Source organism: Dermacentor silvarum, chromosome 1 (assembly GCF_013339745.2).
Source record: "Dermacentor silvarum isolate Dsil-2018 chromosome 1, BIME_Dsil_1.4, whole genome shotgun sequence".
Classification (NCBI taxonomy): Eukaryota; Metazoa; Arthropoda; class Arachnida; order Ixodida; family Ixodidae; genus Dermacentor; species Dermacentor silvarum.
The window spans coordinates 206620911-206643732 of NC_051154.1; the positions used below are offsets into that span (position 1 = coordinate 206620911).

The following is a 22822-nucleotide window of genomic DNA, read 5'->3' on the forward strand; positions in this document are numbered from 1 at the left end:
TGAGCCATGTCCAAACAATCTAGCGACACACCATGTGGTGTACAAAATTTCGGTTGCCGTTATCCATTGGTTGTATTTGTAGGTGGTGGTATCGTGTAGCAGGGAAATGCTCCATTGAAATAAAGCATGACCAATTAAATTTTAACTCTTCATTATAGTCTATAATTTCTTAAATCCGTGTTCATTATATAGAAGTTCAACTGTTTAGTAAATTGAACTGTGCTGTTGTGTACAGGGGGGGGGGGGGGGGGGGGGGACAAAACAACAACACAGGCTACATGCTGGCAACAAGCAGGGGAACCTCTGGCACCACCAGATGCTGCAATGCAATGCAGTGCTTGCATTGATGATACTGCAACTGGCAGCACTGCACCCTTGGTTGCAGGGGAGATGTCTCAGTGTTTCACTGGTTTTTCTCATATCTTGACAGGCGAAATTCAAGGAGAACTCCACTACTGGCTACAAATTTATTTTGTTGCATTTTATTGAGGACACATATGCGTGGAAGCTGTAAACAGGAGGGATTTCTCAGTTGGAGTTTAATTTAAAAACAATATTTCATGAAAGTAATGTGGATTTTTATGACTCTGTGTGCAGGTATCTCTGAGGAGAATCTGACTAAGCTGATTCAACATGCTCAGATACCAGCTACAGAAAAGTGCATCATCACCAACATGGCTCATATTGGGGTTAACATTGTGACTGATGTAAGTCATTTTTTCATTAGGAAATTGTTATGGGCATTCTAATCACTTGGATTGTAACTTTTTTGCAAAAATAATATTGTGCATCTGGTGCTGTGTGAATGTTTCATGCAATGTTCGTTTTGTTGCCAGACACTTATAAGGTAGCACTGCTCATGGTCAGGCAAGAATGTCTTAAGTCATAGTGCCTTATTCCCAAGTCTTTGAGGAATAGATAATGCCACAATTAACTTCATGTGTGCAGTGGAGTGAGAGGTTATGTGAACTCATTGTGATAATGTTATTGGTGCTTGATGTTAACTTAATGTAGAATGTCGTCATTGTTTTTTTTTTCTTGTACTTGATGTTTGTTATATTTGAATGTTTTTAATGTTGTGGGTGTTACTCTGAATGTGTCCTCCATAGCTTGAATGTTAACTGTAGTACAGATTTCTTGTTTTACTGTGCGATTTTATGTAAACCAGGGGCCAAATTCATCAGCAGCTTTTACATATCTGTGTTGATTGTGTCATAATTAGAAGCTGGGCTGAGTCGGTTCCCACGAAAATACTCTCCTTGATCAAGTACAAGCCACTGAAAAAAGTTAGCAGCCATGCAGCATCATACCTTGATGAAAATAAACCACACTTTTGAAGTGACTTATGTTGCACCTTTAGGCTTAGATATCACTTCTATTGGTTAAATTAATAAAGTAAAGGAAGCTGGATCATAGCTAACATGTGTCTGAGGGCCCAATGGAGTCTGATGGGAAAGAAAAAAAAAAAAAAGCCTGATTGTTCGCCCTGAGCTAGTTAATCTAGGATTCTCAGATGATAAGCTCAAAAAGATTTCTAGTGGCTGTAAGGATTATGCTGCCAAACCTTGGCTTTGGTGTTTTGCCTGAGTATTATGGAAAATGCATGCACTGCAATCAGAACCACGAAAAACTTCAATTAAAGTGATAATTTTAATAAACCTATTTTGTTATGAGGGTTTATTGTAATTATAGGCTAAATTTTGCATTCTCTTCAGCAAACAGCCTTATTTTGCTTGAATTGTTTTGCACTGGTGGACAGTAAGTCTTTCAGAGCTGCCTCACTTTTTGCACCTAATTAAAGGCTAGCTTTTTTTTTTATCATGCACTCCTTCACCTAAACATTTAGTATATTCTTGCAATGAAAGTTGGAACTACTACGACAAAGAAAACCAAAATCATTAAAGGGCACAGACAGAAAGCTTGTTTTCGAATGGCACACGAATACTTTGTAAAATATTCATTAGGTTACTGTCAAAAAGGGTATAACCCTGAACATACCTGTCTAGAGCGCACGAGTAACATTCTCCAGAGTGTTTGCACTGTCTATGTAGGCAGGCTGCTTTGAACATGCACTGTCTGATGGGCAGCCAAATGGTTAATTGCACCTCACTCTCTGAAGTGCCTTCCACAGCTCCCCATTTCCGTCTCCACCCCAAACCAGGAAAGTGTCAAGACTCAAGCTGCAATCTGAAGATGTGCCCTCTCACTGCAGTGGCCATCTTTGCTGCACAGTCAAGAGCGCAAGTATAGTTCAGGCCTCGTAGTTAAGTAACACCTGTCGGAGGAAAATTGTCTCAACCTGGGACCCTCCGAAAGAGGGAATGCAAAATCACTTCAGTGCACACTGCTCTCGCGCTCTAGACAAGGGTATACACCACCAGTGACAGACACAGTCAAATTAATTGTCTAAAGCACATAGACAATGTGCTGCCAAATTCTGCTGGGTCAGCAGTCTGCTGGGCTCAGCATAGCTTTCTGAAATGTTGAGAATTTTTAATCACTGTTTATGTGGCACTGTTTGCTTTTAGTAAACTGATTGGCCAAGCCAGAAGCCGCTCTTGAATGTCGCCATTGCTCCCCTAAACATGTCATCCATGTGCTGTAGACAAGTGTAAAGGGGGCTTTTGTGGTTAGGTAATTACATAGTCCAGCAGAATTTTTCAGCATTATCTGCCAGTTGTCTCGGCTGCAAAGGTGAAAGTGGGGAGCAGCCCGCATATCTGCAATGCTTTCTGTCTGCGCCCACTCAACAGTGTCACCAACATTTTTCGTTTCATTGAGGCAATAATGTTCTTTGTTCATCAGCATTTTTTATTCCATAGGAGCAAGGCTGTTCCCTTGTCTGTATTGATTTGGCATGGGTGATTAACAAATAAGCAAAACCTGCACATGTATGTGGCTGGTAGACAAGCAAGAGCCCTGGGCGCCTGACTACATGTGTGAAGTTTTGTTTACAGCAGCGAGAGATTGAGAAACTGCCGCCGTTCAACTCGCACACCCCACTACTGTTATCTCAGCAGTTTACCAATGAAGTTCTGGGACTAGTACGTCACCACTTTTTTTGTTACTCTCTCTTTTTCGTGGCGGGGATAAATTGGGCCACATGCTTGCTCTGTCTCTCTGCGCGCTGCCTGTCACCGTGGGTGCCCTGTGTGTGATGACGTTTGCCAGCACACATCACAAGGCACAAAAACTCCATTCATCCACCCTTGCCCGCTCTGCTCCGCTTTACTGTTATCTTTTCAATGCGCGTCTGCGTTGCGGGAAGTGTCCTGTTGTCCTCCAGCGTAGTGAGTCTTCCCTTTGTCAGTCCTTGGTAGTTGGTGGTTTGGTCTTCTTTCAACCCACTACGTGCTACATAGATGTCTTCGGTGCTGCTTTGTGTGTGATTGTAGGTGGCAGTGGTAGTCTGCTTTTCCTGGCCAGGGGTCTGAAATGTCTGGCCTGTGAAGTTTATTGCAGAGGGCCCAGGAAAATCAAGCTGGGAATTTCAATTTTTTTTTTTTTTTTTGCCAATAAAACGAGCAGAAATTTTATGCAAAGGCTACTTATCATAGCAGTGCATAGATAGGTTTAATGCTGTTTTGCTGCTCATGGCATGAAGCTGTGCAATTTATTATTTTTGTTAAAATGTTTACTGCATGCAAGTATTCTTATGCTTTGTGAAATCTGAGACAGCCTTCATATTAATCAAGCCTAAAACATGTTTTGGCAGCCACACCATCACTGTCTGCTTCACTGTCAATACAAAACTAGATTTAAGAGCATTGCTTCAGAATAGTAGTACTTATGAAATTAAGAGCCATACCAGCAGCATGACACTTCAAAGATAGTGGATGGAAGTTACTCATACTTTCCAAGGGAAGCTGAAAAATTTTCTGATGAGCTGAGCACAGTGTCCAAAAGCTTTGTCTGTGTAAAGTTAAGTAACAAAAAATGCTATTGTCATAGAGCCAGCTGCGGAAAATACAGCATCCTGCATTTAGACTTTATGCACACTCCGTGGTAATGCATACCTGCCAACTCTCTCATTTTTTATAAGGTTAACAAATTTGGTCTTTAACAGCGTGTTCAAAGGGGCTGGTTGGTTCATCATTAGAAGTGCAAAAACAGTGCGACACTAGAAGTACAGAAATGCTGTTTACTTGTCATGTGTCGTGCTGTTTTTATTCTAAATTTGGTCTCCTTCCACAAATTTACTAATGTAGCATCAAGTTTTACACAAAATGAACTTGGAAACATTTAAAATCTTTTGAAAGGTTGGGCGGTGCAAGATTGCAATATATACATGTAAAAAAAATTGAAAAAATTATGGCACCTGCGCTGCCTTGTGGTAGTGCAAGACTCCATATAACACTGGGGTAGTTGCTTTGAGAAGTTTATTCTGACATATTGGCAACATTGCAAGTGGCAACAAAATTGTCAACTGCAAAGTCACTGAAAAATTTGCTGTGTGCTCATCACTATCTGATGTTCGAAGTTCGCTGCTGCTTGTGTGCTGTGTCTAAGGACAAATCATCCTTAAGTGCATATGTATCCCACAAAAGGTGTACTATTCCCCCCACCCCCTTGTCGGGATTGTGGGATTTAAAAAAAAATTTTCAGTTAACAGGTTGGCAGACATGGCAATGATTTCTTGAGTTTTGGTCCACTTGAAAATAAGCGGCAGGTGTTTTTCCCCAAAATGTCACGATGGGTGACTTGAACACTAGCAGATATCACTGCCCTTTGCATCCACAGCACAACTACAGTCGACTTCCATTAATTCAAAAATAGAAGTTTTCAATTAGTTTTTGACGTGTGTACACATTCACTGGCCTCTAAGCTTCGCCAAGTCAAACATTAGCACAAAAGGGGTCACCATAGGGGTCAGGTGCGTGCATGCTGACTGGTCAAGTTCGACTTATCCTGTGAAGACCAATTGTAGCATCGAAATAACCAAAATTTGGGCCCATAGAAATGCATGGGCGCTGGCTGGGACCTTCAGTTGGGACAAAAAAAATCAACCTAAATGGAGTTGAATTAATGAAGTCTACTTTATACAGTTAAATTAAAAACAAGCTAAATTCACATTCCTGTTTACCAGCTAAATGGAAAAATGTTTGCAGGTTTTAAAACCAGTTCAGCTTCCGTTCAAGTGTTTTGGCCACCTAGTCTCTATAGAGTGCCTCTTGAAAACATACAAAAAAGTGCTCTTTTAATTACCTAATAGCAGCAGTGAGCATGCTGAAAGGGGACAGCAGCGTGTTCTTTTGAACTTAGACTACTCTTGTGAAACCAATTTGCATTGCAATATTTTTGTTGGATAGGAAAAGTGCAGAGTATAACTAGTATGTTCAGCATAACTAAAAACTCTCTGGGTAGTGCAAAAGGAAGAGGGGCTACTCTTTCACTGTGCGAATTTTATTAAAGGTGACAATTTCAATGCGGTGTTAGTCTTCCTTCTAGCTTAACTTCATGCCACACAAGGCCAGTGAGTATGCCTTTTTTTTTCATTGCATAGAAGCTTAGGGTGCTGCCATTGAATTGTTCTTTGGCTTGATTTGACAATGGTTGATGGACAGGAAAGTGTTTACTCAGTCTCATCTGAGCTTTGGTTGTACGGGTCTCTGCAATTGCCTGCACGACAGCACAAGTCGAGACCCCTGGCCAATGTAGTGCTGTCTCATTTGTGGTGCCCCTTCATTTTTGTGGTGTTTTGGTGTGCACATTTTACAAAGAGCACATACTCACTTTGTCTGGTGTCACTTGATCTATCCTTTTGTATGTTTCCAGTGGTGATGGTGATTTTTACTGGTGTGGTGCACTTTGGTGGGTCTGTGCATTGTAGTTTGCAGGTTTTTAGCTGGCACTGAAAAGTATGGTGTACACTGCCCGTTTTTAGGAGTGGGTAGCCTGACTGCTTTGTTTGACATAGAGTGTAAGACAATCACGGCTTCCAGTTTGCTCATTTATCTCTTGCTGCAAACTCTGTTTGTAGATCAAGACACCAGGGACACCAGTGGGGACAGTCCCTCTGTTGTGTTCCTTGATTGGTTGAAGCAATGAAAGCAGTAGGGCTGATTCTTTTATGACAAAGTGCAGGCAAACAAACAGTACTCTCTTACCATTGACATCTGGCTATATGACCTCGTTTCTGCTGAAAGCTGTCGAAGTGGCCATCTTGTATTAAGACCACTGAGTGCTTCGTAATGGAATAAAACATTTCGTCGGAACAAGTTTCACAAGCACCTGTTGTAACAGCTCTAGGGTTTTTTCTTCTAGCTACACCATTTACAAAGTGAATTTGAATTGTGATGCTGCATTTGGTTGCAGAAGTTCTTGTAGACAATACAACTGTATGATGTCAGACTGCATTCCATTGTTCAATCTTAGAGGTCATAGTACGCCATGGACAGCCAGTGCATCAACGCTTGTCCTCGCAATTGAACTGCTTATTTCCTTAGAAATGTTTGTCAGAGTGAACAAGCAGAAAACGAAATGAAGCAGAAAATATGCAGATTAATTCATTAGGCATCATCTTAGCATTGTTGCCATGTGCTTAATTGTATCACATTTAGGTCGGCCATTTCTTGTAGGGAAAGTATGGTGTTAAACATTTGTGGAGCACTTAAGTCACTCTGTTTTACTGCTTCTGATTTTCTGTAATTTTTTAGCATATGGAAGGCTCATGTTTTTGAGCAGTATGTTTAAGATAAATGTAGAATGGGAAGCCCTGATTGTCTGACATTTTGTTAATGCAGTGTGATGAGTTGCTGTGTTAAAGTAAATATGTTAAATTTATGCTAAAGAAAAGCTAGTAGGTAACATACTTTTCTTACCCTACACTGTGCTAACCTGCTGCTAAAGTTTCTTTGGGAGCTTTCACTTATTCAGGTATGGTACTAGCACTGACATGGAAGCATTATACCACCGCATGCATTGAGAAAGGGTTTCGGGTGGAGTTGGCTAACAGCTAATGTCACCAGCACAAGGCGTTTCTTGAATGGCATGTACTTTTCGGTGCACCACTGAAAATGGTAGTTTGGTATCTCACTGCCTTACACTTTTTTACATTAGACATAATGTACGGTGTGTGCCATTGCAGGGAAGCCGCAAGAAAGTCTACCATGTGCCCAGAAAAGAGCGCATAACGGAACAGACGTACCAGATGTCTCGCTGGACTCCTGTCTTGAAGGACATCATGGAGGTTAGAACCAACTGTTTGCTTTAAGTTGATATTTAGTGGAGCTAAGTTGCAGAGAGCAGAAACATAAACATTAAGGCTTGAATTATGATTCCTTGGATTTGTATGCTCTCCACTAATAGGAAAGGGAACACCGGATTTGTGTTCAAAGCCGGTAATCTTCTTTGTGTGTGCTTGTATTGAGGGAAATTTCCATGAGCTGGATTCAGCAGGAGAACAACATAACAAATACAGTCAACTTCCGTAAATTTGACCGATGGGACCGACGAAATTGGTTATCCTGCAGGTCAGATGAAACAAGAGGCTGAAAAAATGTCAAAACACACTGCCGATTATTTTGCCAGCATTTGCCCTTTTCTAACACGCCCCTGAATCAAATGTGCACCCACTTTTTATCTGTTCAAAGTAATCGAACATAGAAATGACATCAGAGCTTCTGAGCAAAGTAAAAATCTGACGTGTACCCAATTTCTTAACCAGGAACATGTTGCATGGCTCCAAATCTGGCAATAGGAAAAAGATGAAACTAGCGAACCTTATTTTCACAGAATAAATATTTATTTACACTTAATGTCCATTGTCATAACTCTCAGACAGCACATTGCCATCTATGAAACACGGAGGACATGTTACAACATGTCCTCCATACGGCCCATTGCACATTTGATTGCAACAATAGAACACCCAAAACACGTGATGCAACTTGTTGTTGCTAGCTTATGTAAAACAACTTATCTATTGAATGAGCTTTGTAATTAAAGAATGGAAAGTGGTGTGTCATTGTTACGCTACGCGAGCAAGGTAAGTGTAAACTGACTTTTGTCACCATCTTGTTGGGCGATGACACTGGCTATGCTGGCTCTAAGGGTAGGCTGTCGTGAACGCAGCGAGCGTGGCTTTGGGTTTGTATCCGATTGCACCGCGCAAATAATCTTGAGACCAACTTTATGGGAAAAAAGGTGTGCATTAGAACTGGGTAAATACTGTAGTCATTCATTGTGAGCTACCATTCCTTCTTGAAAATCCTCCTATGGCGGACCGAAAATAGGCGTCTTTGGCAGATTTTTTGCCATGTGACGTACTCACCATCCCTTAGCTCCAAGACAGACACTGCCACTAAAGGGGTCATGATTGGCGTCATAATTGCGGCTGGGTGTGTCCTAGCTGAGCAGTCAAATTATCTGGCGAAGGCCAATTTTAGTATCTAAATAACAATAGTTTGGGCCCATAGAAATGTATTGGCGCTAGCCGGGACTTTTGGTCGATATCGATTTCACTGAAATATTAACAGAAGTCTACTTCAGCAGTGAGTGAGATTCTGTTTTTCATATTTGCAAGGGTGCTGTTTGAATATTGACAGAAATTGTACAAGGCACAGTTAAACAAATCAAGTGCAGTTTAAATATAAAAAAATTAAAATACTGCAGTAGACCGCTTTCCTACAAATGTTGTACGGCCTTTTAATGAACAGATCTGGGAATGCTTCAATGTCCTGATGAAAAACATTCTGTGAACACAGTGCTGTCGTATGGCTGCCCTGTTGTAGGCATGCACCAAGAAAGCAAGAAAGGGCATTGCTCAGTCTGGCTGGGAAGTGCAAAAATCTTGTCTATATGTATTGCAAGATGTTTCAGGACATTAAAGCCCCTTAACCGCGAACTCGTGTAGTATATACTATATTGGCCAAGTAGAAAGATTTTCATCGTGCAGAGCTAGCTCTCATAAGCATATTGTATTTTTAGCCCCCTTAATTGAATGTGTTTTTCTAGTGAACCCCACGTTTATTGAAACCTTAATGCCTAACACTCACTAAATGTTCTATAACAAGAAAAAAAAAATGTTGGATGTCCAAGGTTATGTACCAGTGCTTTTTTCTGTTTTTACTGCCTTTTTTTTCTACGTTGGGGACAAAGCTACATGTTGCAATAAGATGGAAAGTAGGGCGAGTAGGTAAAACTGCCAGACAAGACACAAAGACACAGAAGACTACTGGACAAACACTGTATTTGTTAACATGTTTGACCTTGCAAGCACTTGTCCTGTCTCCTTTATCTTGGTGTCTTGTTTTTTTGAGCTGTTGTTGCGAAATGCAAAGCCATATGTGCCCACAGGGAAAGACGTGGAAAGCAAAAGAGCAGGAAAAGAGCAGGAAGGAACGTCGAGATGACATAGACGCTCGGCTCATATTCACAAAAGGCTCTTAGGCTATAATTGTTCGTAAGAGCCATTTACAGCAAATCCTAATGTTGGACATATTAGCAAAGGCGGCCAGCCAATGGCAAAGGAGCACTTACAAAGGAAAAGCTTTATGAACTCGGTGTTTGATTCTTTACCATTTTTTTTTTTTTGGCATTACTTCATTTGAAGATTTTATCAATGTTCACAGTTCGTCTGAAACCTGCATAGTTCCATGACCAGCAATGGGATTTTGCTTGCTCACTGTGAGCGGCAATACAATCAGCAGTAAGCTGCAAGGGTACACATAAAGTATTTGAAAGTGCGCTCTAGACAGTGATGTTGCCAGTGCTAAAGAGTGGTTGAAGTACAGGGTGATCATTTTTAAGTTTTACGTTATTTTTAAAAATCGCTTGTTGCAGCTGACATAATTGTTGTCCTTGAGCTGGACTATTAAAATAGGCGGACATCACTAGCACTATAAATAGGAACATATATTCAACTAATTAAAACATAAACTCACTGATTAACTTCTTAATTAATTACTTTATGGCACATATTGCCATTTGCAAATTTTAGCCGGTGAGCTTACAAAGCACATTCACGTGAAATGAATTTCCAGAATGACACCAGTTTCGAAATATTATTTGCGAAAGTGTGGGATCAAATGCATGGGCGTTCCACTTTTGTGCTTCAGTGCATTAAAGAGCGTTTTCAAAAAAAAAGGAAGTGGAACAGCAGTGCATTTTTACGGCGACTTTGATGGCGGATATCGCTCCAAACTGGCGCCATTCTGGAGATTCATTCTAAGCGGGTGGGCCTTGCAAACTTACCAGCTACAATTCGTAAATTACAATATGTGCTGTAAAGTAATTATTTCAGAAGGTAATTAGCGAAGTTTTGTTAATTTCTTGAGTATGTGTTTCGATTTCTCGTGCAAAAGTCTGCCTCTGAATAATTTAGCTTGCGGACTAGAATTATGTTAATCTGCAACAGGCAATTTTTTTAAATTCCGTAAAACTTAAAAAATCCTGTGTATTAACTAGAGGAGCACAAATACTGAATAGCAGACTTTGAATCAAATATTGAATATTAGAATTTTCAAAAAATTTAATGCTTGAAAATTGTGGGCAAGAAAACACGGTGCTGCACATGCTCGGACGTCTCCTAACATTACATAACATTAATTTAGCAATCTATCAGTAACATATGGACAGCCTCCTGCAAGTTTAGCTATATCGCGTGGGCGTCCATCACGCGTCTTTTTGGCGCCTTTAAGCGGTGATAATTAGCAAGATCGGCAGAAGTACTCTCAAGTGCACTAAGCACTCTCCTGTGCAAAAGTCGTCTAATGCGATGTTCCGTTCAGGACAACGTACGACCATGTTATAGTGTTCTCCCGTGGTATGGCTAAAAATGCGGGAGTCTGTACATTATTTATATAAAAATCGAGATATACAGTATGTTCTACTCTGTAGGGTCTCACACGTGCTCTTGGGACAAAGGAACGACAATAGAGTAGTGCAAACAATCAAAAGGGCATTTATTGCACCTTTCATGCACTAATGCACGCTAGCCGAATTACTACCAGTAGAACATTCACATGGGCGCACGACAAATCAAGGAAGTCCGACTCACCGCGACCCGATAGCGAGCGAATATGTTCGCCCCATGCTGTGACACCATCGCCTAGTCGTTCACATGTACGGTCACGCGAACGGTGGCGCGTTCGAACGATCCGTGTTCGTCCATACCGGTGTCCTGCTCTTAGCCTCGCGAGACGGTCCCGCGAAGCGGGCCGGCGCACGCGCGAAACCTTCGTGCGTGTTGGTCGCCGATCCCAAGCCAAAAAAGAGGAAGAGCCTTCGACCTTTTTCTCCCAAGTCAACCCGCCGTTCGGTGGCGTTAGCATCGCGACACTTGTGCCATCTCTCGCAACGCGCCGCAACCACTACGACCGCCTCCGGCACTTAGCCACGCGGAGAAGCCGGACTACAGGAGACGCGTGAGAGTTGCGCATTCCCACAACTCTTAATAAAGAAAACACCAAATTAATATGCCAGCACTGATTACAGCTCAGTTCTAGTATATGAAGGTCTGGAAAATGTTTTTATCAATATAATTTCAGTTGCATATAACCAAGAGCTTTTTTTTCTTCTGAAAGCAATGAATTAGTGATGTCACTTCGTTGTACTGAATACTGTTGAGGTTCTCAGTTTAATAGTGGACCTGTGTTTTGCATAGAAAGTTTTGCTTTTTGGTTTTTCTCCAAAATACAAAAGGGATATCCCAACTTTAAGACAGGCGGGTTATTGTAAGGCCAATCTGTGCGACAGACAAAAAGACCGCGCATCATGTGACTCGATCATCGCTCCGTGCGTAACCGGCGCCAACAGTTACGCTGTTTCATTGTCAGGTTCAGCGCTATTTGCCACCTGTCAGATTCTGAAATCTAGAGGATCACGACAAATTTCAGCGACGCTCGCTCGCAAATTTGTAAAGGTTTTGCAATTCGAGTTAGTGCGGGCTCACTGTTTTTGAATGGTAGCTTAACTAGTGTACAAATGGCATGTGTAGTTTTAAAGTGGAGAGTCGAGCTTGTCTACTCTCCTCACTCTGGACAGGCTTAGTTTTGATTATGGCACTCTCAGAGGTTTAACGGCTTTTACACAGAAAGTGTCATGATACCATGATAAAATGGCTGCAGAATGAAACATTACACAAGACTTCATACATCACGCTGTTCGCAATATGCACTAAAACAGAGTACCTATTAGGTGGCTGCAAAAAATCAGCCGGAAGTTCCTCCAGCTCTGAACTCCTTGATTGAAACTGCAGCTAGCTTTCTCAGCAGACTCTGCCATTTCCATGCACATTATCATCCTCGTATGCCACAGTATTGCCTGTTGTTGCATCCAAGATGCAAGAGTGGACCCCCCCCCCCCCCTCCTCCAAATAACGGACTGACTTGATGGAGCTCTTTTTAATTGTATTGCTGTGCTCTGCCGCTATGTGGGTGTAAGTGAATGCTTCACAAGTGCGCAGCCAGGCTGACACCACCGTAGAATGCCTTACGGGTTTGTAGTGATAGTTCTCCAATCTGTTGTCATACTACTCTTGCGAAATCATGACATCTTGTCACGGCTCTCACCCGTTCGTCGTCGGCGCTAAGTCGATCGACGGGGTATACAAGCCGGTTGGTCATTCCGTACTCGAGCGAACACAGTGAAAGAGTCAGTCTGGAGTAAACAAAAAAACAAGATATTTATCGGCTGATAAATATACACAAATTAATAAAATACAATAATTAAAAAAAGATACAAGGCAGACTAACACACCTGAACTTAATATAACACAATGATGAAGACATATAAATATGATGAGCAAATAACAGTGGGTATAAACATGAAGCAGGGCGTGGATCAAATATACAAGAATGCACTTAACAGTAGTTCACTAACATAAAGTTCAAAAGAAAACAACGATGTCATAAGCGTGGCCGGGCAGCAGCAGCAAGTCCATAAACCCTGAAGTCGGTGCGCAGAGCTTTCCCGAAGAATGCTGGCGAGCCGATCTTGTTGAGGTGGATGCGATTGCTGGGCTGGATTTCCCGGGAGTCTAGATCTGGACGACTTCCCTCAAGCAGATTGAGCTAACTTGAGGCGAACTACCATGAACTTCGTTGCAGATGCTGCTTTGTCGTCTCGTACGTCAACTAATTACTTGGAGTTCCGATGCGGCTAGGCGGCCCAGGCGATACTGAATGGCATTAGCCCCTCGATAGCTTCTCAGTTCCGACGTGGCTAGGCGGCCCAGGTGATACTGGACGGCACTCGCCCCCCGATGGCTTCTCAGCAGCTCATAGGTTTAAGCTTCTAGACTCCTTAGCATGGCCAAAAACCTGTGCTTAAATAGCCTCTCCTTTCCCTAGTTCCCTATGTCGGGTAACTGCAGGTATGCAGAGTTCACCTAATTATTTCATGACTCCTCCCATAAGTCTTGGCCGCACCCCTTTTAATCAAGGGCGAGGTAACGGTGAGGTTCCCCTCTCGCTGTCTGAGGTCGCGCCCCCGCACTGCACCACACGGACGCACACGCAACCACTTGAGTCCGTTAATCAGCGTGTCGCTATCTCGAAACTATATGCCGCACCATGGGACCACAACGTTTTTGACGCCCGTTAATCGGCGTGTCGATTACTCGAAACTATGCCGCTCCGTGACACATCTGTTCATAATGGACAGTGAATTTCCTTGAGATTTCGATTCCTCCTTCAAAAAGGGATCACACAAACACTTGCAATGCTTTAAACGATGTTCATGGAGGAGACACACAGCCACACAGAAGTTTGAGTTGTTTAGGTGGTTCCAAGAGGAGAAATGACAGTTTTTAAGACCATCCTCATTTCGGCCAACCTTTAACTACTAGTCATACCTACGAAATTGTTGAAAAGGTTCGATAAAAAAAAAAAAAAAAAAGAGTTGGTGCTACACAATCGACAGCGCTTCAGAAGCTGCAGGTGTTAGTTGGAGCCCTTGTGAGTGGATTTCAAGTGTGGACTTGGGCATGAGATGTCTTGCCAGAAAATTTGTTCGCCGCTTGCTCCCAGAGGACAAAAAAAAATTAATACTAGTGTAATTTTGTGACAGAATTTGAAAAACCACATCCAGAGCGACCGAAACCTTCTTTCGAAGATAATCGCAGGTGATGAAAGCTGGTGCTGTGGGTATGACCCCAAAATTGAACACCTTTCGAGCCAATTGAAGACGCCTTCTTTACCAAGGCCAAAAAAAAAAAATATGACAAGTGCACTAGTGTGAAGACACTAGTCATTGTTTCTCTCTCTCTGTTTAGTTTTGTGGAATTGTGCGGCAGGAATTTGTTCCTCCTGGACAGACTGTCCAGAAAATGGGCTAGGAAAGCACTCGAAGTTGTGAAATGTGGGTGATTGGGGTTTCTCCATCACGACACTGCCCCAGCTCGCACTGATTTGTCTGCGACGTAGTATTTAGCCTCTCAGAAATGGGTCAGTTTTCCTCACCCAGCCTTTTCATTGTACCGAGCACCCTGAATTTCTTTATTTATGAAAAAAAAAATTCAATAAAGGAAAAAGATTTGCCCCTGTGCATGATGTGAAGGCAATCTTTATAGGGAGCCACTCAACAGCATTAAGCTTGAGGGGTTGTTTCGAACGTTGAGCAAAAAGGTTGGACATATGTATCGGCTCCCGTAGAGCTTGTTTTCAAGGGAACTAAGTTCCTAAATGAATATAGCATTTTTCTTTAAAATAACTTTTTTTTTTTTTGTGTTCCCCCTTTAAATGCACAGACACCACCACCCTAGTTAGGGGTGCAAAACCCCTCACAAGTTACCAAGCTGTGTCATAGCACCAAGGTTAGTGCTAACTTCCACGATTCCAGCTCCCAGTTGCACATTGCCACCGAGGCACGAGTTTGAATTCTAGTGACAGTAAGGAAAGTTCTTTCTTCACCCTATGGCAATCGTGAAGCTGAGGACTAGGACATGATCTGACAATGGCACGACAGCAGCCGCCATTGTTGGCATAGCATAAGACAGATGGATGGGCTAATGAACAGACTGTAACAGCAAACCCAGTTTTCAAGCTCTTAATTGCTATCGCAGTAAAAGAACTGAGGCTGGACATAAAAGTAGTAGCAGGTGGACATGTATGGGACGTTTTCAACACCGTACCTGCCAAGTATCATGACGTAATCTTAAATTGCCCAATTTTTTAGGGTCCATTTACGGTTTTCGTATTAAAACTGTAAGATGATGTGACTGCGGCCGACAAGGCATGCCATTGTCCCTAAGCTTATTCAGGAAGGCGAAGCGGAGTGGCAGCTGTGGCGTCCAGCCCAGCCAGGGAACGAAGTGTTCTATTCATTGTTCACGACACAAGCCACGTGAGATGCATGGTGCTGATGATGGCACGTGATGGGAATTTGCTGTGATTGAGATGATGCTACTGATGGCTCCCCGCCCCCTACAGAGGTGACTGGTCCAATTGAAGGTAATAGGACATATTTGCGGCAGTGGGGAGAGGTTGTAGTGGCATGTGTCCGCAATGGTGCTGGCAGGCGTGGGCACGAGTAGCAGAGTCAGCAGGGAACAGGGCCTGGGTGATGACTTGGAGGCTGGTGCCCTGGCAAATGGGAACAAAACTGTCGCAAGCAAGACCTTTGGCTGCCAGTCAAGCTGCACAAAGATGAGCTAGGACCGGGAGGTGGGTCGATCGATGGACAGACGTTGGAAACAGCAGGTGATGAGGTAGTCCGTGCAGGTAGTCAAGGGAGCCAGACCGCATTGCCACCGGTGTCGCTGTCCATCATTGTTGGCAAGCCAGAGCCTGGTAGTGCACCTACTTGTTCAGCTCCAGGATTGCGTTGAGCTGGGTGAACCATCCCCCTTGTACTGGCCAAAATGGTGGGACCTGGCTTGAAGAGCTGCTGAAGGTCCATGTGGCAGCGGGTCACTCGGTAGAAGGCGTGATTCCTGGATCCCTGCATTTATTCAAGGCAAAGGCTGTGCCATCCAGCTAGGCGGAGAATGAAATCGCATTCTATTCTCGGCTCACGACAAGAGCCATGCAAGATGTGCAGAGCTGGTGGTGATGGTGCATGATGGGAACTCGCGGTGATGAAAATGACACTACAAGGCCAATAATATTAGTTTATTATTAATGTCTAGTTGAGGAGAAATCATATTTCTAAAGTATTATAAATGCATTTTTTGGACCCACATGTGTATTCGGAACTCTGCAGTACTGCCACCGACTCCAGAAAACCAATGCATAATGCCGACCAAAAAGTTGGAACGTCGTATGATGTCGCTTGATTTTTCAGATATGATTCATAAACATGGTGTTAGAACATGGCAGCTATGAGCTACAAACGTGCATGCACACCACTCGGAGATGATGGCTGTCTGCACCAAACAGACAGCATTGTCGCCGCATCCTGACATCACGATCTGCAGCATGCCTAGATCCCCTTCTGGTGCTGCATGTACAGTTGTACACACACCAAGGTCAGAAATGCCTCAGAAACACAAACATTAGCAAGGATAACAGCATTAAAGAAAAGGCTACATGCATTGTAGGACTTTCTAATTGTTAATTGGTTAATAGGCACAAGCTGTTTTTGCAAAATGTGTTAGAAGATCGACATCTGGCAGTGCCGGTGTGAGCGTGTAGCGGTTCTTTTCTATTTTTTTTTAGTCATAATTTGTATAAGCAAATTTCAAATTGAGTGTTTCCCAATTACACTGCATGTGAAATAGTGGAATTTGCTCTCGTGCCTGGAATAATTTCCGAATTTCACTTGTGGAGTCTACATTCCTGGAAAAACAATCTATATATTCTGTTGTGTTGCTATCTGTTGTGATGTTGATGATTCAAGAAATCTGTTAGAACTAAATATTCAAGTGAAATATATGTGACTTATATTTGTGGCTGAAAATTAACATACACTGTGAGTAGGAACACATAACCCGCTAGAGTGTGGTCCTGCTTTGCTTGGGTTGCTCCCAGAACATTGTAGAGATAGTGCAGGCATTCTGCAAGGTACTGACAAAGCATTTTTGTATGACATTTGTTTTCTCTCTATTAGATAGAAACCCTTAACTGCAACGTCATTCCAGAATTTCTTGAATGCTCAAAATAATCACCACTTATATCCTCTTTTAATGTGACCATTTCAAAATGCATGCCAAGTGGAACGCGGCTTCTTGTTGTAAAACTTGTTTACAAGGGCACTTGTCAACGTCGCGAAAATCGGAAGTAGTCGTCGCATAATATCGCGAACTGCTGACGCACGTGCCAAACAGCCAGGTACAGCGGTCACAAGCCACACAATGACTGTGTTGCCAAAAGCTGCATGCACACTGCATAAACCATTCTTTCCTCTTTCACTCTGTACTTACCTGCATTCAACAAATGATAATAACCTTGGTCTCCTAGTCACTTCTCTAAAAACATGCAGTATCCATCTTATCTTCTCTCCCTTATCATCTAAAGCTTTCTGCAAGACTATCCCAATGTGGCTTTGACTACTGCATCAACCCACGCATCTGGGATACCATGTGATACCCTAATCCCGAATTTTTATCACATACAGAAAAGCCCTTGTAAACAAACCATATGCCAAGAAATTTGGCACACTTTTTGAATTTCTCAGATAAGGTGTTATTTATGATTTGTTGCACATTGAGGAATTGAGGACTAATACTGTGATTATGGAGTCGGCAGAAACCTAAGAGAGCAAAAAAGGTTAGAGAAAAATTTTGCGTCAGTGCTCATTGAGCGCAGTACAACTTAGTCTAGCTCTGCATCACACATCATGCATTCATTGGGTGGGGAATTATTTAAGAGTGTCCATCCAAATAGTATGTCCATTGCATTACTTGCAATAATTTCCCTTTTTTTATATTTGTCTCCAATTCTGAGTTATGCTTCTCAGTATTCTGCATTTGCATCCTGCACTTGCACTCACAGGAGTGTTTGGAATGTCTAGTGAATGCTGTTAACTTGAAAGTGATAAAATGTTTAAGAATTTACATGTCTGTCTATTTAGTATGAGTGGTACAAAAATTCACGTGGTGATAGTCCTCGGTTTCTTCCTCTTGGTATGGCTGCAGCTTTTGGATGCAATTAGTGTTATTGTAGTATTGTAAATCTTGCATGGTTTCTCGCAGGACGCCATCGAGGACAAGCTTGATGTGAAGCATTTCCCTTACTTGAGTGGAGGGCGTGTACCCCCCACAGGGTATGGGAGGTCAGCACCAACAAGGTTAGTCTGTTATAATTAATGGGGAGTTTTTGTCCCATGGCCACAGCTTGGCTACGAGGAATGCCATAGTGGAGAACTTCATAATTTTGAACACCGAGAGTTTTCTAGCATGCACGTAAATCTAAGTACACGATTTGTATCACAACACTACTGCTGTGTTCCTGATGTTGTTTTGCTTGCGGAAAAGCTAGTCTGGGTATTTAAGAAAAACAACTTGCACGTTAAGTTTGAAATTTCTTTTAGTTTTAACACTATACGTGGCAGATTGTTCTTTATTTTTGCTCTCTGAAATTTGATGTCGTTTGTCATGCACATTATGACAGAGGCAAGTTGAAGAGACTGTTTAAAGCACGTCTAATTTCACGAACAGGTAGGATGAGCAGGCTAAAAGAGCTGGATTATTGACTACAAGTGAGCTCTTGTATGTGCAGAGAAACAAAATGGGTAGTACACAAAGCTGCTGGTAAATTTCATCTGTAGGTCGACTAAAGGGGGAAAAAGTAATTACAGTAAAAGCTCGATGATACGATCACAGCTAATACGAATTTCCGGATGATACGAATTTTTTTGTGGTCCCGGCCGAGCCCCATTACTTTGCAACGTGCTAGAGAACGGTTGTTACGAATCAATTTTCAGCCTGCGTCGGTTGATACGAATAAACGCCGCCCCACCGACGGCCGCGACAGAGAACAGCGCGCAGTCACGCGCTTTCTCTCCTCTTTTGATGCGGAGGCGCGGCGCGGCGCCGGACAGCGCGGACTCCGCGACTGGGCGCGAAGAGTTTGAAGCGGTGGCGCTTTTGGTGCTTTTGTACTTTTCCTCGTTTTCTGCGAGCCGTCAGATGGAGTAGCTGCTGCGCTTCAGGCCGCGTTCTTCGTGTTTGCGCCATTTTGCCTAGTCGCAGCGAGCTATGTCTCGCAAGCGGAAAGCACTCTCCTTTAAAGAGAAATTAGACATTCTTCGAAAGGTCGATGACGATCCCAAGAGGAAGCGGACGGAGTTGGCTAAGGAGCTAGGCCTCGCAACGTCAACACTGAGCACAATTGTTGCACAGCGAGACTATCATGAAAAACGTGCTTTCGTTCAACGTCAACGCGAAGCAAGCGAATTCGAACACGCTTATTTCGAACATACCGCGCACCGACAATGCTCTTAGCAGCGCGCCAAATCACGCGGCGGCGCCTCCGACCGGCATTGCTCCGACACCGCCATAGAGCAAAAGCTCAGGAGAGACCCCCTCAATGCCGCGCGCGAAGGAACGGAAAAAAAAAAAGAACCCGCCGCGGAAATTTCCTTCTCTCTCAAATTACAAGGTCGCCGTTTCTGCATCGCGCCGGAACAAGCGTGAAAGCGTGTACGGTGCCGACTAGTGTTCTAGACAACCGTGTTCTAGCACACACCAGTGCCGACGTCTCAGCCACGCGGATAAAATGGCAGTGAACCCTTCTCCTCTATTTTCTAGTCACATGTTGACCTTGCACGCTGCGGCAGCAGCGCAGAGGGAAGCAGTGGCGGAGGCACAGTCGGGCCAACGAAACTGCCACGCCCGCAAACGCTCGCTTCCCGATAACGGCAGAAAACGAAACTTCAGGGAGCGGCTAAAATAAGCTGGCGCCAGCACGGCGGCGGGCGCGCACGGAGTCGAAGGTGAGAGGGAGGGTGAGGGGAACCACCGAAGCGGCGGAGTTGACGCGGCCAAATCCGCTTCCCTGCCGCCCTCCTCCCTCACCTTCGATGGTCTCCGCGCGCACCCGTGTGCCGGCGCCGCCCGCTCGCTCCCTGAAACTTCGTTTTCTGTCGTTATCGGGAAGCGACCTTTAGCCGGGTGTGGGCAGTTTCGTGGCCCGCGCTTGCTATGCGCTTGTGCGCCGCGATATTTCACGACTCGCACCGTTCGTGCATCGTGCTATGGTGCACGAATACTTCAAAAATACGTCCTTTTAATTCGAACAAATTTTCGGGCCCCTTCGAGTTCGAATTATCGAGATTCGACAGTAGTTTTAATTGTGTTTCGATGATACGAATTTTGGCTAATACGAATATTTTCCGTTACCCCATGAGATTCGTATCATCGAGCTTTTACTGTACTCATAATGTTCAATTTCGCATTCAGGGTAATGGTGTAAGATACGAAGGGCATGTTGATCCCCAAGACTCTATGCAGTAGACCACATGGCTTTGAAACAGTGAAATATCTGAGCAAGACAGCATGGAAAACAGGAGCGTTCTTTGTTTAAACGTAAAGCAGGAAAATGTTAATGTTTTTATAAACGCTTCAAATTTGCTTGCTTCAATGCATATGTTTGTTGAATATGATCCCCAATTACCGGAACAAATTGCAGTGAACATTCTGTACAAATTTATGGATAGTTAAGTGAAAGGTCAGGCATTTTTTGCATGGTACTTATGCACAGAGCTTTGTGCACCTACTGCTGTCCCAGTACCTTTTAATTGCGCGCGTGTGTGGGTGTGTGTGTGTGTGTGTGTGTATGTGTGTGCATGCACGTGTTTACACTGCTATATATATATATATATATATATTTCCCAAAGTGTGGGGCGAAATACATGGGTGTTCCAATTACTTTTGTGCTTCACTGTATAGAACAGCATTTTAGTAAAAAAGTAAGTGTGTAGTGAAGAAGAGGAAGAAGTGCTCTTGCGTCTGTCACTGTGCGCGCCATCAGTGTTCGTGAACTGCCTCGATTGCGTGAGACGTCAGTGTGTAATAAATTGTCATATCGCATTTGGTGGAAGGTGCTGCAATCCCCGACCTCAGTCTGGAACATCGCAGCTGAACGTTGCCGACTGCTTCAGCTGCTACCATGCTCGATGCTACCGACAATCATCCTGCAGCTTCTGCTGCTCCCATCATTTGCGGCGCCGTCCAGCGGCAGCGGGACCCTCCTGTCTTTAGAGGAGCCGGTGAGACTAACGTGGAAGATTGGCTCTCTACCTATGAGCGCGCCAGTGATCACAGCAAGTGGGATGATCCGACGAAGTTGCGTTCCGTCATCTTCTATCTTGCTGACGTTGCGAACCTCTGGTTCCACAATCATGAGCGGGAACTCCAAACCCGGTCCGCTTTCAAGGCAGCATTCACGGAAGTCTTCGGCCACCCAGCCTTACGAAAGCTCCGTGCTGAACAGCGTGTACTCCAGCACGCTCAACAGCCCGACGAGACTTACACCAGCTACATAGAAGATGTCGTGTAAATTTGCGCCCTCGTCGATTCTACCATGAGTGAAGAGGACAAGGTGAAGCACATCCTCAAGGGCATCGAGGACGACACATTTTAAATGCTTCTCGCGCGAAACCCTTCATCTGTCACTGCTGTCGTCACTCTTTGCCAGAGCTTCGATTAGCTGCGTTGACAAAGGGTCCTTGTGCGCAGCGCTGTTGCACCCGGCCACTCTCTCTTGGGCCTCACGCTTCCCTCCAACTGCTTGCCAGAGTCCTCACTCTCCGTTCAGATTAAGGATTTTATTCATGAGGAGGTGGCGCGCCAACTGTCTATGCTGCCTCTCGGCAATCGATCCCTACAGCCTGACACATCTCTGGCTGCTCCCATTAGGAGAGCCATTCGCGAGGAACTTGCCGAATCGCCACCTTTGGCTCAACCCTGTCCTCCCGTGGCTGCACCTCTGACCTATGCCGCAGTCGCAGCGTGACCTGCACCGCTGACATTTGCGTTTCCTGCGACAGTGCGACCTCAACCAGTGCCAACTCCCGCGTCACCTCCTATTCCGCCTCGAAGCCAAGTTCAGAACCCTTGGTGCACACGCGACAACCGACCCATATGTTCGCTTGTGGTTTCGCCGACCATGTCGCACGCTTCTGCCATCGTCGCATGCCACCTGCTAACCCTGCTGTCGCAACGCCTGGCTATGGCTATTCCAACGATGCTACCGGGCATTCCATGCATCCCAACCCAGAGTATTCGCCGTCTCCTCGACGCCCTTTTGGCAACCATCGTTCTCTGTCACCGCGGCGTCGCTCGCTTTCCCCCTTACGTCGTCGCCAATCACCTAACGAGGGAAACTAGTTGCTGCAGTTCTGCAGGCACGAACTGCCAGCTCCGCGACTTCTACAAGGCCTGCACAGTTGCCACACAATTTACTGGACGTTTTGGCCGAAGGAACCGCCACAATTGCGCTTATTGATACTGGGGCTGCAGTTTCTGTTACGGATGAAAAGCTTTGTCGTAAGCTTCACAAGGTCACCACGCCGTTTTCTGGTTTGCTACTGCGCACCGTGAGTGCGCAGAATGTAGCACCGCTTGCCGGCGTTGTTTCTGTTGTTGAATTTTTCGTGCTGGGCCTTCATGTTCACATGACATCATTCTCGGCTGGGACTTCTCGTCTCACCATCGTGCCATCATCGACTGTGCTCAAGCCGAAGTGGCGCTTTTCCCGCTTTTTGATGCCAAGCTCACCGTTGTCTCCGATACGGACATACCACCCGAAATGTCGGTTCTTGTGCCCGTATCTTGCTCCCCCGCACCAGACGCTATGGTGCTTTTTACACCGTCGCCTATTTTTCTATGTCGCAAGGCTCTACCTCTCCCGTTTGCTGTCCTCAACACTGTATCTGGATTATCCACTACGCTTGTGTGCAACCTGTTTCAATCCCTTGTGACCTTACTGCGTGGAGAATC

The 22822-nt window shown here is 44.2% G+C and overlaps 1 protein-coding gene across 3 annotated transcripts in view; it reads left to right on the forward strand.

Moving 5' to 3' along the window:
* LOC119436686 (protein ROP-like) overlaps positions 1 to 22822 on the forward strand; it is an 80260-nt gene that overhangs the window by 41912 nt on the left and 15526 nt on the right. Inside the window, exons 11-14 of one of the 3 annotated variants that reach the window (XM_037703649.2) lie at positions 598 to 707; positions 2958 to 3044; positions 7088 to 7189; positions 18074 to 18168. In XM_037703649.2, the coding sequence (XP_037559577.1) occupies positions 598 to 707; positions 2958 to 3044; positions 7088 to 7189; positions 18074 to 18168 (394 nt within the window). The remainder of the gene's footprint in view (positions 1 to 597; positions 708 to 2957; positions 3045 to 7087; positions 7190 to 18073; positions 18169 to 22822) is intronic. The other 2 variants (XM_049659669.1, XM_037703650.2) reach the window with 2 other exon arrangements.